The sequence below is a fragment of the Diaporthe batatas genome, assembly GCF_019321695.1.
Source record: "Diaporthe batatas strain CRI 302-4 chromosome Unknown Contig00014, whole genome shotgun sequence".
NCBI classification, from domain to species: Eukaryota; Fungi; Ascomycota; class Sordariomycetes; order Diaporthales; family Diaporthaceae; genus Diaporthe; species Diaporthe batatas.
Window position 1 is genome coordinate 791,442 of NW_025408561.1, and position 16,534 is coordinate 807,975.

At 46.2% G+C, this 16,534-nt stretch overlaps 4 protein-coding genes across 4 annotated transcripts; all 4 read left to right on the top strand.

Annotated features, from left to right (window-relative positions):
* The first annotated feature begins 3,873 nt into the window (after positions 1-3,873).
* On the top strand, positions 3,874-7,264 carry KVR01_011115 (uncharacterized protein). The gene is made up of 3 exons (XM_044784025.1): positions 3,874-5,555; positions 5,630-5,855; positions 5,932-7,264. Exons 1-3 carry the CDS (start codon positions 4,581-4,583, stop codon positions 6,978-6,980), a joined length of 2,250 nt encoding a protein of 749 aa, XP_044640262.1. The 5' UTR covers positions 3,874-4,580; the 3' UTR covers positions 6,981-7,264.
* Positions 7,265-10,241: 2,977 nt separating this feature from the next.
* Positions 10,242-12,573, top strand: KVR01_010894 (uncharacterized protein). The gene is made up of 2 exons (XM_044784509.1): positions 10,242-11,294; positions 11,382-12,573. The coding sequence occupies exons 1-2, from the start codon at positions 10,709-10,711 to the stop codon at positions 11,720-11,722; spliced, it is 927 nt and encodes a 308-aa protein (XP_044640041.1). The 5' UTR covers positions 10,242-10,708; the 3' UTR covers positions 11,723-12,573.
* Positions 12,574-12,714: 141 nt separating this feature from the next.
* Positions 12,715-15,126, top strand: KVR01_010793 (uncharacterized protein). The gene is made up of 4 exons (XM_044786219.1): positions 12,715-13,211; positions 13,307-13,384; positions 13,467-14,312; positions 14,388-15,126. The coding sequence occupies exons 1-4, from the start codon at positions 13,005-13,007 to the stop codon at positions 14,805-14,807; spliced, it is 1,551 nt and encodes a 516-aa protein (XP_044639940.1). The 5' UTR covers positions 12,715-13,004; the 3' UTR covers positions 14,808-15,126.
* A 237-nt stretch (positions 15,127-15,363) lies between these two features.
* Positions 15,364-15,815, top strand: KVR01_010958 (uncharacterized protein; the record flags this gene model as incomplete). The annotated part of the gene is made up of 2 exons (XM_044789991.1): positions 15,364-15,652; positions 15,730-15,815. 2 exons carry the CDS (start codon positions 15,364-15,366, stop codon positions 15,813-15,815), a joined length of 375 nt encoding a protein of 124 aa, XP_044640105.1.
* Between the last annotated feature and the right edge of the window lie 719 nt (positions 15,816-16,534).

Genomic DNA, 16,534 nt, shown 5'->3' on the forward strand with positions numbered 1-16,534 from the left:
ATAAAATATAATATATTATTAAATCTTATATTTTAAAGTATTTTTAAAATAGTTATTTTTAAAGAATTTAAAATTAAAAATAATAAAAATAAAAATAAAAATTTATTAAATAGATTCTTTTAAAGTCTTTATTTTCTTTATTAAACTTATAATATAACTTATTATTATATTTATTTTTCTTTTTTATTATTCTTTCTATCCTTTTTTATTTATTATTATTAGATTTTAAACTATTATTTAAGTTATTATTTTTATATTATAATAATTTTTTATATTTATTATATATTCTATTTCTACTTTTTACTTTTTATAAATACCTTTTTATTGTTATTTTTATTTTTATTTTTATTTTTCCTTTTAAATCTTTAATAATAATAATCTTATTTTTAAATTTAAAAATTATTCTTCTTTAAATTAGTTTATAATAAAATAAAACTTTATTTAATTTATAAATCTCTTTAAATTAATTATTAAACTATTTTAATATTCTTTTAATTTAATAAGAAAGTTAAATATAAATAAATTTTAATAAATTTTTAAATTAGTTTATATATTTTAATATATAAAATTATTTTTAGTTTTAAAAAATTCTTATTAATAATTATAAATATTTTTTTAATTTATTTATTAAAGTTTTTATAAATATTTTATATAACTTTTAATATTAAAGTATTTATATACTTATAAGTACTATATAATATATATATTAATTTATATTATATTAAATTTCTTATTTTTAATAAATTTATATTTTATAACTTTAAATTAATATTATATATATAGACTATTTTAAAGTATATTTTATTTTATATTTTAATAAATAATAATATTAGTTATAATAATAAATTTAATAAATCTTTAAGGAAGCTATTATAAGTAATTATTAAAATAATAAGAGGTTAATTATAAAAAATAGATATATTAATAAAATTATATTATTTTAAGGGTTAAATATAATTAATTTAGAGAATTAATAAATTTTATTAGTAAAATATAAAAGATTATTTATTATAATATTAATTTAAAGGTATATATAAATATATAAAAGAATTTATTAATTAAAAATAAATAAAAGTTTAATATTTAATAAAGTTAATTTATAAAGTTTAAAATATTATTAAAATATAAAAAAGGTTTAATAATAAAGTAAATAAAAAAGTTTAAAGTTTTAATAAAGTTTTTATTTATATAAAGTATAATAAATATTTATAAAAATAATTTTAAATAATAATATTAAATTAAATATTAAATATTTAAAAGTTATTTAAGTTTTATATTTAATAATTATTAAGATATTTATAAAAAGTTAGTTTTTAAATAAATTATATAACTTTATTTTATTAATTAAAAATAATTATATTAAATAGGTTATATAAATTAAATAAAATTTAATAGCTTTAATATAATTACTTTTTAAGTAGTTAAACTATAAAATAATAAATTATTTTATTAATTTAACTATTTATAATTATTTTTATAATTATTAATTAATATTAATTAGGTTTATATATATAAGGGTAGAAGAAATAATATTAAAAGTAATTAATTATTAATAACTAACTATTAAAGGGTTACCTAAAGGGTTTATATAGGTAAATACTTTTCCTACTAATTAAGTCCAATAAAGGACTGTTATAACTGCTATAATTTATTTAAATTAAGTTTATAATTAAATTATATACTTATTTTTATAGTGGGTGTACTATCCGTTTTCGCGGGTGCGAATATCCGTTCTCTTATAATAAGGTGGTGATTATACTGTCGCTATCTATGAAATGAGGATGGTTGTGGCTACGCTAAGGGACCTTTTAGAAGGATTTTAGAGAATATGCTCGCCAACAGGCCAAGAAGAGGTCGTCCTACCATTCATGATGCACGTGGGGCCCGGTAGTGTCTGATGAAATGCTTATCTGGGACTATTATAGACCCATTTCGCATGACGACACAAGATCCGGGAAACCATCATGTGCATCTTCTGTGAATCATTAGCTGTTAAGTCTTATAATAGATATGTGTGAATGAATCTTACTGAACTGAGGAACATCGTCAAGAAAGCGCAGGAACGCCTCGCATCTGATTTCCTCTTCGTGTTCAATGCGGTTAAAAAAAATGGTCAAAAAACTTGATAGTGCCACTGGAGAAGGTGCCAGGTGTTTTCTAGTTTAGTCGCCGGTCGAGTGCTAGATTAACTTATTAAGTCTTATATTATAAGATTTATTTTCTTATAAAAGTTAGTTTAAAATTATTTAATTTTATTATATAATTATTTTATAAACTTTTTAATATAATATTAATAAAAGTAATATATTTTAATATTATTTATATAATATAAAGCTTAATTATATACCTATATATTATATTCTCTTTCTATTATTATTAATATTATATTTCTTTAAATACTAGGTCTTAAGTATTTGTTATTATATGAAGATGCTATATATATTTTATATGTATAGGGATTAAAACTGAAACCACTTGTTTGGTCCACTGCGGTGCAGCTATAGAAGTGGGACAACGACTCCCTTCATTTTAAGAATAGAAATCACGTCGACAGAGAAATTCAACTCCGATCTATCCGGCGGGTCAAGCTCGGGGGGGAGAAGCTCCTCTTCGCCCAAGACGTCCGAGCAGGGACGTGTTGTTGGCTGGGTCACGAGAGAAAGAATTGGGTAGCTTCCACGGCGACATGCTGCAAGTAAATTCACATGAGACGGCCTGAGCCTCAAAACCCAATTTTTGATGAGTGCTGATTCGAAGCGCGGGTGTTGCTGCTGCCCACCTCTCTCGAGTTGTGTGTTTTAGTGCGCTGATCTTTGGCACTCGACTCATCTGGGCTCGCATGCCGGTCCAGTGATCAACACGTCAAGCTCAGGTCATATCGCAGCACATGTGGGCATGGGGCCAGTTTTATATGGTAGCCGACCGAATCGTGAGCTGGGTCGAAACCAGGATAGGTTCTGTGGCTGCGTAGTTTCTCTGCAGCCTCCATTGTGGTCCAACAAATTAAGCCTTGGCCAGCGCAGATCACGGCTGCTCCCGATCTCAGATCCTGGAGGTTGGCGCTGCAACTCAAGTGCTGTTAAAGTGCCACGGCACAAGGATTTGGCCACTGAGTGCTGAGATACACTTTTGTCAGAAAGTCTAATTGCTTCCCAACAATGAACGGCAAGAAGCTCGAAAAGGGCTCTCCAGCATCTGGGTGAGCCGAGACCAAAACTTATGCACGGTTGGCTTCATCGCCGGTGAGCCAGGTAAGCCAGGTCAACTTGAGAATGGTGAGTGATAATGGCTGATATGACAAGCGTACAGACATGGCGTTATTGATGTAGATGCCCATCTCATTTGCGTTGTACTCTGTATATGTTGATGGCTAGAGTCGTTGGGCTTAGGGGAAGGGGGGCGTTATTATCCGGGCCCGAACAGAGCCCACGGTTTTACCTGATGCGTTGTAACCATGGTTATACGACCATGGTCGTTGTGGGACTCGACGAGCCACGGACCAGATGAACCCACCCTCTCTGTCGATGACCCCTTTATCCCATCGCCGTAAAGTGCATCTGGCATCTCAGCCACGGTTCTCCACTGTAATGGGCTGCCCCTCAACCCTCGACATTTCAATGGCTCTATCTGCGACTCTGGCACGAGTGCTGGAAACACTTGGCCAAGAAGCATAGAGAGAAGGATGAAATGGGGACAGAGTCTGGTTTAATGCTTCTCTCCGAGGGCCATCGACTCAACAATGACATTCCAAGGCTGGTTCGGGGTCTTGGCAGCACCCTTAATTCCCTGGGAAGGCGACACGGGGGTTATCCCTGAAACCCTGCCCCGAGGCACGAGGCCCCAAAGGCTGGAAGCGAGGCACAGCCTGAAATACCGACAACATGCTACAGGTGTGGTCACAACCTCGCCACGGCGACTTGTTCGAATCGTGAAACGTCAGCAGACCCCTTGCATCCCGCAATTCGAGGGCCGCCAGCTGGGGGCGGCTAATGACCAACGGCGTGACGCTGGCAGACGGGGCCAGCCGTCCAGGCCAGGATGTGCTGCAGGGATGTACGTCCGCCTCGACGACAACAACCCACAACAAGCAGCCGCAACAACGACAAGCACACCATGGTGTTTCGAAACAATCGTCACCCTCGGACGGCACTCTGCTCCGTCTTGACCGTGGACCATGGGCGCCTAGGGCTGCATATCGCGCCAGCTCGAGTGGGCTGCAGCCTCCCGGGCTGGCACTCGTCCCTCCTGATGCCTTCCTTGTTTGGGCTCTTGGTCGTGATGCCCACCGCCGGCCGGTTCTATAAGGGCCACCACCTCCCTCCCCCGGCCCATCTCGAGGTGCCGTCTCGGCCCTGCCATCTTCGCCGACAGCGTCGTCTTTCCACCTTCTCTTTTGCTTCACCCACAAACCCGGCGGGTTGTTCATTCTTTCTACCGGTGCTAGCTCACCCAATTCATTCTTTTCTTCTTGTTCTTCAGACCTTCGCTCGCCCTTGATCGGGCTCCAAGCTGTTCACTTCTCATTACTGACCCATTCGACAAGACCAAGTCAAAAATAGAGAGAAACTTACTCATTCACCATGCGTTTCTCATCCTCCCGGGCCTTGGCCTCGCTTCTGCTCTCCTCCCGCGTCGCCGTCGGGGCTGCTCTTGCTGGCCCAGCAAGCCTAAACGCCACCCTCCCGGTCGAGGATTTGGACGACGACACTTGTGACCCGGATCTCGACCCCGTGGAGGAGACTGTAACCGCCACAGTTGTGCCTGTTACTCCCTCCGCAGCCGTCCCCTCGCCCACTGGCGTTGCCCCCATCGCCAACGGCACCGCCCCCACGCCGGCCTCGGAGCAGCTCACAACTCTCACCGTACTGTCCACTCAGGTCCGCACCGTCATCAGCTGTGCCCCGACGGTGACCAACTGCCCGGCTGATGCTGCCTCCCTGTCCAACCTCGCCTCCACGGCCCCCGATCAGGTGTCTACGGTGCTCGTCACCGATGTGGTACAGCTCGCCACCACAATCTGCCCCGTCACAGCCGCCGATTTGGTCTCATCCAGCATTATTTCTGTTGCTGCCACTGGCGGCATTACTGGTACAACCATTACAGCAACTCGCGACCTTCCAGGTGCTCTCCCAACTGACGCACACACCCCTTCGGCCAGTGGGGCTGTTCCTCCTCAGGAGAGCTCCTCGCCCGAGACAGGTGCTTCCCGCGTACCTCCAGCTCCCACCGGCGCTCTTCACCCGCCTCCTTCCAACAGCACCGGAGTGAAGCCATTCCCCATCGGCAACTCGTCCATCGCATCTGTCCACGAGGTGACTTCGACCGTATACGCCACCAACCTGTACACCGTGACCTCGTGCGCCGCCAGTATCACCAACTGCCCTGCTGGAAGCTCTGTAGCCACTGAGATTGTCCCTATTTCTACCACGGTTCTGACTAGCACCCTCGCTTCCTCTGAGCTTGCTTCCCTCTCATCTGTCGCAGCCATCACCGGTGGTGCCCCTGAGCCTACTCCCGTCGGCGAGCAGACCACCCTGACTGTCCAGATTACTCATGTGAGTTGCTTGCTACCTTGATCACCGATATGTGCCTGTGTGGACGCACTTGCTGACTTGCCTCTTCCCATCAGCTTCACACCGTCATCTCTTGCGCGCCTACCGTCTCAAACTGCCCAGCAGCCACCGCCACCAAGGAAGTTGCTGAGGCCGTCTCCTCCCACGGCAGCTCTGCCGTTCAACCAGTGATTGTGACCAGCATTGTTGGCGAAACAACCACTGTGTGCCCGGTTACCGAGGCCTCTGCCGTGTCATCTGAAGTCGGTGCCAGCATGAGCTCTGCTGTACAGACCACTACTGGTGAGATACCTCCCCCTTCCCCCCCCCCGCAGCCATGAACATCTCCCGCCAACCTTCCATGCTGATACCCTTCCAGTCAACGGCACCCCTTCTTTCTTCATCCCTGGTGCTACCAGCGTTCAGACTGCCGTTGTATCCAAGACGTCGGTACTGACAACCGCTACTACGGCGGTTTCGTTTGTGACAGTGACCCTTGGTGACGGCGTCGAGAGTACTTCCACCAAAACTGTTGAACAGCCTCAGACAATCACGACTGTAGTTCAAGAGGAGGCATCCGCTTCCTCTTCCGTTGCAGCTGTTGCAGAGTCCTCGTCTACCGCTGTCATTGTGTCTGTGTTGCCAGTGGTTTCTGTCATCACAATCACTCTGAGTGATGGTTTTAAAAGGACATCAACGAGCTCTTTCCAGGAGGCCTCGACTATAACTACCGTTTTAGCTGTGACCCCTACTACATCAGTAGTCGAGAACCCTGCCGCTGAAACCCCGGCTGCTGTGACCCCCGAGCAACAGACCGTTCACACTACTATTTTGAGCACCACCGTTGTTCAGGTCCCAAGCGTGGTTACAGTCACAGTCTCTGGAATTGCTCAGGAGAGCAGCACTATCGTCGAGTCCACCAGCGTCCATACGTCGATTTTGGAGCCCACGCCCGCCAGTTCCAACATTGTTTCGACCATATATGAGACTATAACATCGCAAATACCCGTCGAGACAATCCTTACCGTCACCCTCGGCGACCAGGTTCTCACATCCACCATCTCCACCGTGGCCGCCGTCCAGACGCCCGAGACAACCGCCCACGCCCAGGTATCCACAGTATACGTGACCGTTGGATCTGGGTCCGATACCAGCGTCATGACGAGCACCTTCACCGCAAGCGAGGTCGTCGCCAAGGATACCCAGACCCTCACCCTGACCGGCAGCGCCGGCATCGTCTCGACGTACACCCTGACCATAAGCAAGGCCACTACTGTTACCCAGGACGCTCCCAAGCCCACCAACCAGGGCAATGCCGCCAGCGCCTGTGTGCCGTCTACTGTCACCCTCGTCAGTGTGTCCACGCTGTGCGCTCGAAGCGGCAATGCTTGCGCCACCGCCACGCACCTGCCTCTGGCGAGGTTCTAAGGGAGAGCAAAGCAAGAGGGGAGATACCATGTACATAGCCTGTCTCGGAGGAGTTGCAGATCAAAACATTCTTCTCAAATATTCGGGTAGCAGGAAACTGACTGAATCATTGGTGTTGTTCGCCATTGTATAGTCTTCATCTGCTGTACATACATACGTATGAAATAGAGAGTCATCAGAAATATTTGAAAGTCTGGATGGTGCGATTCCCATCGGTGAGCGCTCCAATATGTTGGGGGGAAAACTTTTGAAAGAGAAAAATGACATTTGAGTGTCAGCATAAAATTCTCTCCTGCTCATCACCGGTCGACACAATGATCATACAGTTGGCCTCAAAAAGTCTGTACCCACACACCCTTTTCCCACCAAAACTCACTACTTTTAAACTATTATAAAACACCCCCTAAAATTTATTTAAATATAATACTTTTTATATAAAATAAATAAATATATTAATTTATTATATTTACATACTAAATAATTGTATTATTATTAATTAATATATTATAAAGTTATAAAAAATATTAAAAATATAACTTTTAAAAGTTTAGGGCTTAAGACTCCCTATAAAGCCCCTAACGAGTCATGTTTTTAAATTTTTAAATTTTAAAAATAAGACTTTTATTTTTAAACTCTTATAAAATTATAAAACCTTAATATTAATTAAAGATTTTTTATTATATATAATATTTATAATTAAATATTAAAATAAAAATATCAATAAAATAATATATATTATAAAGAATTAAATATTTATTTTTTAAAAAAGTAGGTTTAAAAATAATATTTACTTTTAATTTAACGTTTATTAAATAATAATATTTAATTTATATATATATTAAATATTAACTTTATATAATAATAGTTAAAATATATAATAAGAATTATTTTATTATTTTTAGGGTTATGTGGGGCTAGTTATTAGGTAATATATTTAAAAATAAAATTTAAGAATTTTAGGTGGGTACAGACTTTTTGAGGCCAACTGTACTCATCCGAGCCTGCACGAACTGCTTCCCGCATCCGCAAAGCCTGGGACATGGAGGCAATTGATCAGGTATGCTGCACGCGACACATATTTGGAGCAAGAACTCTAGAGTCAGAGGCTGAAGCTTGTACAATGGATATATTTAGGGGGTCAAGATTTACCCGCTCTCTGATGTTTGTTTTCAATCTACAAGCAAAGTTTAAAACACAATCAATTAATCCCTGTAATCCACAATCAAGCAAGAGATAGCTGAACTATATTATAAGAGATATAAAAGCTATTTAAGTTAATAAAATAAGTAGAGTATATAAACTTATTAGTTAATTTTATAAATATTTAACTTATAGCTTTAATATTTATAATATAAATAAAAGTTTAATAAATTAATATAAAAATTAAAAAGTTATAAAAAATTAGATTTATTATTAAATATAAAGATTTATAAAAATAAATAATAATTTAATTAATAAAGAAAAATATTTATTAATTATATATAAATTAATTAAAATATTAAAAGTAAAGAAAGTTTAATTAAATAAATTAATTTTAAATATTACTTTAATAAAAGTTAATAATAAAGTTATAAATTAATTAAAATTACTTTAATTTTAATTTAATTTTAATATTACTTAATAAAATAAATAATTTTAATTTAAAATACTTTTAAAACTTTTCTTTAATAAATATAAGTTAATTTAATAATATAATAATAAAATTAAAAAGTATTATTTTAATAATATTTAAAATTTAAATATATAAAAATTATTAATAAAGATTTATTAAAAATAATAAACTATAATTTAAAAAGATTTTATTTATATATAAAAATAATTATATTTTTAATATTTTATTATTAAATTATTTTATAATTATAAATAAATTTAACTTTAAAATTAAAAAATATTTAATTTAATTTAATAGTTTATTTATATAAAAAGATTTTAAATTTAAAGTTAAATTAAAATATTAACTTTTATAAACTTTGTAATAAAAAAATAATTAACTTAATAGTTTATAAAATTAAAAGAAGGTTTAATAGAAGTTATAAATACAAATAAGAATAGACTCTTAAAAAGAAAGTAATTTAAAGGATAATAAGATAGAGGCCGTTATATTTCTAAGGTGATAGCGAAATTCCCTTGGAGTATCTACTGCCCAGTCGACCACCTATCTAGAACTTAGGGACGTTTAAGACTATACAGACTAGAGACCATCAAGTACCTAATGTAGGCAGGCAGCCTGGACATAAGCTACAGGACATCATGTATTTCTTCTTTTGCGGAGCGGGTTGTGGACCTGGTAGATAGTAGCTTGCAGGGCATGCGGCCCGGGAGCGTTCAATGTTCTTGATGGGTTTCGAGTGGTTCCGTTCCTGGTCCCCATACAAATAAATTGTATGTGACGCCTCCATACTGTGGTAAATGCTCAATACCTGACTTCTATGACGATGACTTTAGGCATGCTCACCTTCAACTATTTGTAGATGTAGATGTCCTTGCAGATGCTTATATGTAGTCTGAGTAAAGAATAACTCAACACATTTAAATTGATAGAAGTTACCTACTAGTACTTAGGTATCAACCTCTTCCACTAAGTTGTGCGAGATTGCCTAGTACCTAGGGGCTTATTTCTATGCACTGCATACATGTGTAGATTCTCTTCACCCAGCGATCGGTTCACTTTTTGGCATGCATGTGAGATGGGTGATTCTAGAACAGCCGTCGTATACACACCCGTGTGGTCGGGAACTCATGCGGTTGGTGCATGACGCATGCAATTTGCGGGCTTCCAATGGCGACATCGGGCCCGCCAGTGCGTACATGCACAACCTCATGCCGAAAGTCACAAAGTGCACACTGGATAATTACTGGGCGTGCTACAATTCAAGCAAATGTCACGTATTACAACGCTGTGGGAAGCACTTGAGCTGTGCATGAAGTCTCGATTCCAGGGCCCCATCGCCCCAGGCTCGTGCTTCAGACACCGGTGCCTCCGAGCACTCTTGTTGTCTGTGTTGTCTGTCTGAGTGGCCCGCCCGTTCGAAGAAAAGGACCACCCCAGCCCAAGTAAGCACACAGAATAGGGGAGAGCAGCGTGGTGCCGGGTCGGAATCATGACAAGTACGGAGTAGCAGTTTCCAGCCCGCCTTGGAATATTGACTCGCACCTGGGCAGCGTTCCACGTCACATTACCCCGGAATCACGGTACTTGATGTTGAAGAAAAAGCTTGAATTGGGGGTTTAGTCATCGGGGGAAAGGTGAAAGGGCTGCTGGTCGCTCGACCTCCACACCAGGTCATCCTCGTATTCGAGGTAGCGTCAGGGGTCCAGGGGGGCAAGCCAGCACAGGCTGCACAGCCGCCATGCCTTGGCAGCGGCAATGTCCTGATGGGTGACGTCGAGATTTCCCCCGGCGGAGCGCATGGGTGCAGAAATACGAAAAAGCCGCCCTCGGGGTGACGGCCATTGGACGGAGGGCATGCCCACCCAACTGTTCTGGAAGCCATATTCTTAGAATCGGCGTGTCCTAGTGAGCAGAGTGGGTGACACCTGGGGCTCAAGTGCTGTGGTATCCACTTGCACACGGAGATGGGGTTGTCATGGGTTATATATAACAAGGACAGCCTCCCCGCCGCTGAGGAATCTGTTTGTTTATATTCCAAGGTTCCCATCCGGAGCAGGAGTCCTCACGTTCGTTCACACCCCCTCCACCTCCACAGACTCGGGAACAAATCGCCACAATGAAGTTGTCTACGGTACTCTCGGGGCTCTCTGTCGTCGCCGGCACGGCCAACGCGGCCTTGCAAGGATTCAACTACGGGGCCTTCTTCAACAACCAGGCGGCCAAGCAGCAGGTTGACTTCGCGTACGAGTTCAACCGGGCCAAGAACCTGCCCAACCAGTCCGGGTGGAACGCGGCCAGGCTGTACACGATGGTGCAGTGGGGGACGGCCAGCGATGTGGTGTCGGCGATCCCGGCGGCCATCAACACGCAGACGAAGCTCCTGCTGGGGCTGTGGACGTCGGGGGGCAGCTTCCCCAACGAGATCAAGGCGCTGCAGACGGCCATCAACCAGTACGGCACGGCCTTCACGGACCTGGTGGTGGGCATCTCGGTGGGCAGCGAGGACCTGTACAGGCAGCAGAACGGCGAGGTTGGCATCGGCGCCGACGAGCTGGTGGGCTACATCAACCAGGTCCGCAGCACCATCGCCGGCACGCCGCTGCAGGGCAAGCCCATTGGCCACGTGGACACGTGGAACATGTGGCTCGACGGCGGCAACAGCAAGGTGATTGCGGCCCTCGACTGGGTGGGCATGGACGCCTGTGAGTTCCCAATGCAATCCAACTGTGCTGCTCAAGTTGTAGACCCCAACTGCAGATGGCTGACATACGATATCATGACTTGAACAGACCCGTACTTCCAGGCGGCCTTCGACAACAGGATCGAGAATGCGGCCAACCTGTTCTGGAGTGCGTACGACCAGACCAAGGCGGCGTCGCAGGGCAAGGAGGTGTGGGTGACGGAGACTGGGTGGCCCGTCAGCGGCGACACGGTCAACGGGGCGGTCCCAAACATCCAGAACGCGCACACCTTCTGGAAGCAGGTGGCGTGCGGGCTGGTGTCGAGGAATATCAACACCTTCTGGTACATGCTGCAGGAGAGCCAGTGGGGACAAGCCAACCCTGATTTCGGCATCTACGGGGCTGGCGACCTTGGCGCCCTGTCACCACAGTTCGACCTGTCCTGCTGATTGCCTGACATGACAGCATTCAAAAATAATGGATAATTGCTAGTACTACTACTTCTGCTAGATACATATTTGACCCCAGCCCAGCTGGAGACTGGAGGTTCGTTGTATAAATCTAATACCTGTCATCAACCTTTCACATGTGCAACCATTTAAGACTATTTGCTCGTGGTGGACCAGACTGTGCTGTGACTTGACTTTTCCACGCCGACTCATGAGACGTGCCCGGATTGCAAGGTTGTTGTTGCGATGAATAACCACTGGTGTAATGTCTGCCGCTCGGCATTGCACCGAAAGTGGATTCATCCCGAGGTCCCCACCAGGGCAGCACACCGACTCGAGGAGAGACCCGCACAGCAATATAAACACCACAAAAAAATGGCCCTCAAGCCCGTTTAGCTCATCGGTAGAGCGCATCACTAGTAGTCCTTGGACAAGGCCATGATGAGGTGACTGGTTCGATTCCAGTAATGGGCAGTGACATTCCAGAATGCGGTTTGAAAGATCCTGTTCTCTTTTTGTGTGAACATGGCACACTTTTTGTGGTTCTTGGGATGCTGGGTGAACACCTGTACAACAAACAGCCCAACTCACAATGTGGAATGATTGACTAGATAACACCTACCTACCTACCTACCTAAGTACCTAGGCCATGTGCAGGACCATGTCGTGGCAAGGTCACGGTGTTCTGTCCTCTGCAGCACTTGTGGCCAGTCTGGCAGTCTGGCAGTCCGGCTGGCCAGTGTGTTCCTGATCCGCATGAGAAGAACCGAATTGATTAATTATTTGATTGATGGGTGCCCGGGTGGTCTTGTCAGGGGCAGACAAACGGGGCAGATGCGAAATGACCGGAAAAGGGCACGAGGAAGGCTCGGGAGTCGGCATGGTCGGTCGGGGGTGGAGACCTGGCAGATGGGAGAGTGGACGACAACCCGGGGCCGATCCTGCCGCTCGCATTCCTGCCGCTCCTGCTGCTGCTTGCTAATTGCTGCATTGCCAACTACTCTGGCTACTGTTTAGATACTCCGTTCTCCGTAATCTGCATTGCGTGTGCAATCCAACGTCGAGAAATCCACAGCACAGACTGCCCCACCTGGTCTACTCTTCGTCCCATCCCATCCCATCTCAAGATTTCCCATAGCAAATCTGGCCCTTCTGACGCGGCCCATTTGACCCTGCGCCTGAACCCTCCACTCATCCGAAACACCACCGCACCCTTCCCCCATTGCGAAACAAGCGCGCCGCCCTCGCAGTGCCTGGGGCTTTGACCTCGTCGACAGCCACAATGGCTTCTTCTTCCTCTTCAGCGTGCCCTCTGCCATCCTTATCGTCGCCCGCTTCCGTCGCCCGCGCTGCCCCGAGATTGCTATCCGCCCCGACACGAACCACAGTCTACCTCGCCCTTGTCGCCGTCTGCCTCCCAATGGCTCTCACCCACGACCACAGCGTCGAGAACATCCCCGAAGGCGATGCCACCTCTCCAGAACCCATCGTGCGTCAGCCCTTGCCTCCTCAGCCCTTGGCCCCCTCTGCTGCTGTCTTCCGCGCCTCCGTGGCATGCTGACCCGTCCCGCCTCACCCGTACAGGACTCGACATTATGGGCTCACATCTTCGTCAATATGCTGGCCTTTGGCGTGCTGTTCCCCCTCGGCATGGTGCTAGGCGTGAGTCCACCCCCCCCCCTTTCCTGACGCCTGCTCTACCCACCGGACCGTCATCTAACTGCGCCCATCACCCAACAAACAGATGACCAAGAGTCGGTGGCATGTTCCTGTCCAGGCCCTGTCTTCCATCCTCGCCCTCCTCGGATATGCCCTCGGCCACATGCACGGCGGCCGCGAGTTCCTGCCCACCAACGTCCACGCGCATTTCGGCGACTGGGTTTACCTCCAGATGTTCGCCCAGATCATCGTCGGCGTCTACCTCAAGCTGCACCTGGAGAAGGGCATCCATAAGCGCATACGCCCTGTCATCCGCCTTATCCACAGCATAAATGGCAAGACCTTTCCTGTCGTCGCCTGGGCCCAGATGCTGTTCGGCGGCATCACCGCCCTCGGTTTCTGCCAGGGCGACCACCTGGGCCAGTGCCTGGCCCATTTCATCATGGGCAGCGCCTTTATCGCCTACGGTATCCTCCTGACCATCGCCATGCTGGTTGGCCAGCTGTGGATCAAGCGCACCGGCCGCTCCCAGGAGTTCTTCGACAGCGTCGTCATCGCCGCCTGGGGCTGTGTCAACACCTTCACCGAGCACAGGTGGGGCACGGCCTGGGTCAAGAACGACTGGCAGCACACCACCATGGGCATTGTCTGGTGGTGCGCCGGCCTGGCAGGCATCTGGCTGAGCAAGGACAGGCTCGGCCGCCCCAAGAGGAACTTTATCCCGGGCTTCGTCATCCTCATCACCGGCTGGGCCATGTCTGCGCACCCCCAGGAACTCATGATCTCTGCCATGACCCACAAGGCTTTTGGCTACACCCTCATGTCCGTCGGGCTCACCCGCATGATCGAGGTCTCCCTTGTGCTCCAGGGCAAGGTGGGCATCTCGGACGACGGCTATGAGGTGCACAGCTTCCAGTACATCCCCGTGTTTGTAAGTGTCCTACCCCCCCTCCTGACGCGACGTGCCTTCATATAGCCTGGTGCTGACATGACTGCTTCCCACCAGCTTCTCTACGCGTCCGGCTTCTTGTTCATGGGCGCCACCGAGGAACAGATGCTCCTTGTCAACTCGTCTGGGATCGACCACGTCGCCTACGTCCTTATCCTTTACAGTCTCGCCTTCATCACCTTCCTCTTCTCCAATGTGCTCATACACATTTTTGACCGCGGCGTGAATCTGAATGGGTACACCAAGGGGGTCAACGGCCATGCACAGGGCTCCAACGGGCACACCCTTGCTCCAGCACAGGAGCGCAGGCTGCGGGACGCCGAGGAGTTTGAGCTGGATGACATGATGAGCGACGAGGATGAGGACGAGGCCCAGCGGCGCAAGCTTCTGAAGGAGGAGAAGGATGATGTGGACCAAGATGGAGAGGGACTGTCGAGCCCCAGCACGGTGGGCAGGAACAACGATCGGGTTGCTTAGCGAGCGACCCATCACAGCACACCGCCTCGGAGATCCTGCAGGTGTGGCAGTGGTAGAAGGGCCTACACACGCGCACCGAGCGACGGCTGTCTATTTTCTTCCCTTCTTTCTCTGGTAGCAGTGAGGAGGTGTGCCGTGGCACACGTATTATCAAACAGCATATGGGGGGCGTTACGGGAGCAAACAGCATTGGCCGTCATCTTGTGTCTATTTCCGGGACTTGTTTCTTTACACGCTTCAGCAAGGAGATCTCATGGTTATGCAATGAATAGATTTACAAAAGCCGCCTCAAATCAAAATCAATCGAGAATATCAAGCATTGCGGATTTTGGAGTGGGCCATGCTGTACCGAGGTACGGGGTACTTCGCACCCCAGATAAGCCGCTTATCGCTTTTGGGACCCGCCAAAAAGATTCCACCGCCTCGAGTGCTCGTTGCGCCGCTTTTGAATACTACACAGCACCCACCAAGTTACCAAGCCCCAATCCCCAATCGCAACCTTTTTCCAAGCCCGCCGATCCATTCAAACCGACCGACCCGAGGAAACGCAGACAAGATGCCGTCCGCATCCGTCAAAAACCCAAACTGCATCTCGCGCAACCGACAGCGAGCCCTCCGCGCCAAAGCCCGCAAGCACACCCAGCAAGCCGCCGCCTCGGCTCGCCTGCCCGACCGCGTCGCAAAGGCCGATACGAAGCGCGGCGCACGATCTGGCCTGCTCCCCACCAGCGGGCCCAACCGGCCCTTGAGCCGCAAGAAGGCCCGCAAGCTGGAGAAGCAGATGGCGCATGCCATCAGGAGGAAGCGGGATGAGGAGGAAAGGCAGTCCCAGGTCGGGATGAAGGGTGAGTAGGTCCCGGATTGCCTTGATGTCATGAGAGAAAAGGCAGGGGACAGTGCTGACGGATGTGGGTCGAGACAGACGCCGAGGACAAGAGCTCCAAGAAGCAGCTCAAGACGGAGAGGAACGCGGCCATGGAGGCGCTGGAGAAGATGGAGATCTCATGAGCGGGTGAATTCCCGGGGGGGATCACGGAACACGAAACTATCCGGTCACATAGGGGACGGCGTGCGTTGGGATTACAAGGGACCACGCACTATGGGCTCAGGTACGCCCGATCAGCACCAGCACTTCGCTTTGACAGCACGAGGACTCCTCGGCAACAGCACGGCAAAACGAGGGACGGCAGAACCAAAAGATATGTTTGGATACCCCATGGTTGTCGCTCGTTACCGGGAGTGTGGTGGCACAACTGATTGGGACCGCTCGACCACCGCCCCAAACTCGACAGGACGAGTCGGGGGAGAAGGGGCTAGGCTGGCTGCGCGGAAGCAAGGCAAGGGCCTGGCCAGAGGCAGAAACCACGGTTACTTACCGCCTAGTTGAATAGAGCAATGACAAAGGAACAAGAGCAGGAACGGTCTCTGCGAGCGGCATTTTTGCTTGAAACATATCGTGCCCAACACGAGGCTGGCTACATACACCAAGGTCGGTGCAGCACAGAGTCTCAAACAGTCTACATGGCGGTTGTAGGGAACCAGATAGTGAGTGAGTGAGTGAGTGGTGTTCATGCGAGCTCGCCCAAGGCATCGTCGGCAAGTCCTGGTACAGGTCAATGGGCCATCGCATGTGGACTAGTCCTAGCGCCCGCTCAGCCATCAAGACCTGGACTGGACGACTATCGAGGTGTGTCAGATCCCAGGGTGAGTCCCGGCTCTTCTCCCGC

Coding starts and splice junctions, on each gene's coding strand:
- KVR01_010793 (XM_044786219.1), top strand. CDS start 13,005: ATGGCTTCTTCTTCCTCTTCAGCGTGCCCTCTGCCATCCTTATCGTCG. Junction 13,212..13,306: donor CCACCTCTCCAGAACCCATC/GTGCGTCAGCCC, acceptor TCACCCGTACAG/GACTCGACATTATGGGCTCA. Junction 13,385..13,466: donor CCCTCGGCATGGTGCTAGGC/GTGAGTCCACCC, acceptor CCCAACAAACAG/ATGACCAAGAGTCGGTGGCA.
- KVR01_010894 (XM_044784509.1), top strand. CDS start 10,709: ATGAAGTTGTCTACGGTACTCTCGGGGCTCTCTGTCGTCGCCGGCACG. Junction 11,295..11,381: donor CTGGGTGGGCATGGACGCCT/GTGAGTTCCCAA, acceptor TGACTTGAACAG/ACCCGTACTTCCAGGCGGCC.
- KVR01_011115 (XM_044784025.1), top strand. CDS start 4,581: ATGCGTTTCTCATCCTCCCGGGCCTTGGCCTCGCTTCTGCTCTCCTCC. Junction 5,556..5,629: donor TGACTGTCCAGATTACTCAT/GTGAGTTGCTTG, acceptor TCTTCCCATCAG/CTTCACACCGTCATCTCTTG. Junction 5,856..5,931: donor TGCTGTACAGACCACTACTG/GTGAGATACCTC, acceptor ATACCCTTCCAG/TCAACGGCACCCCTTCTTTC.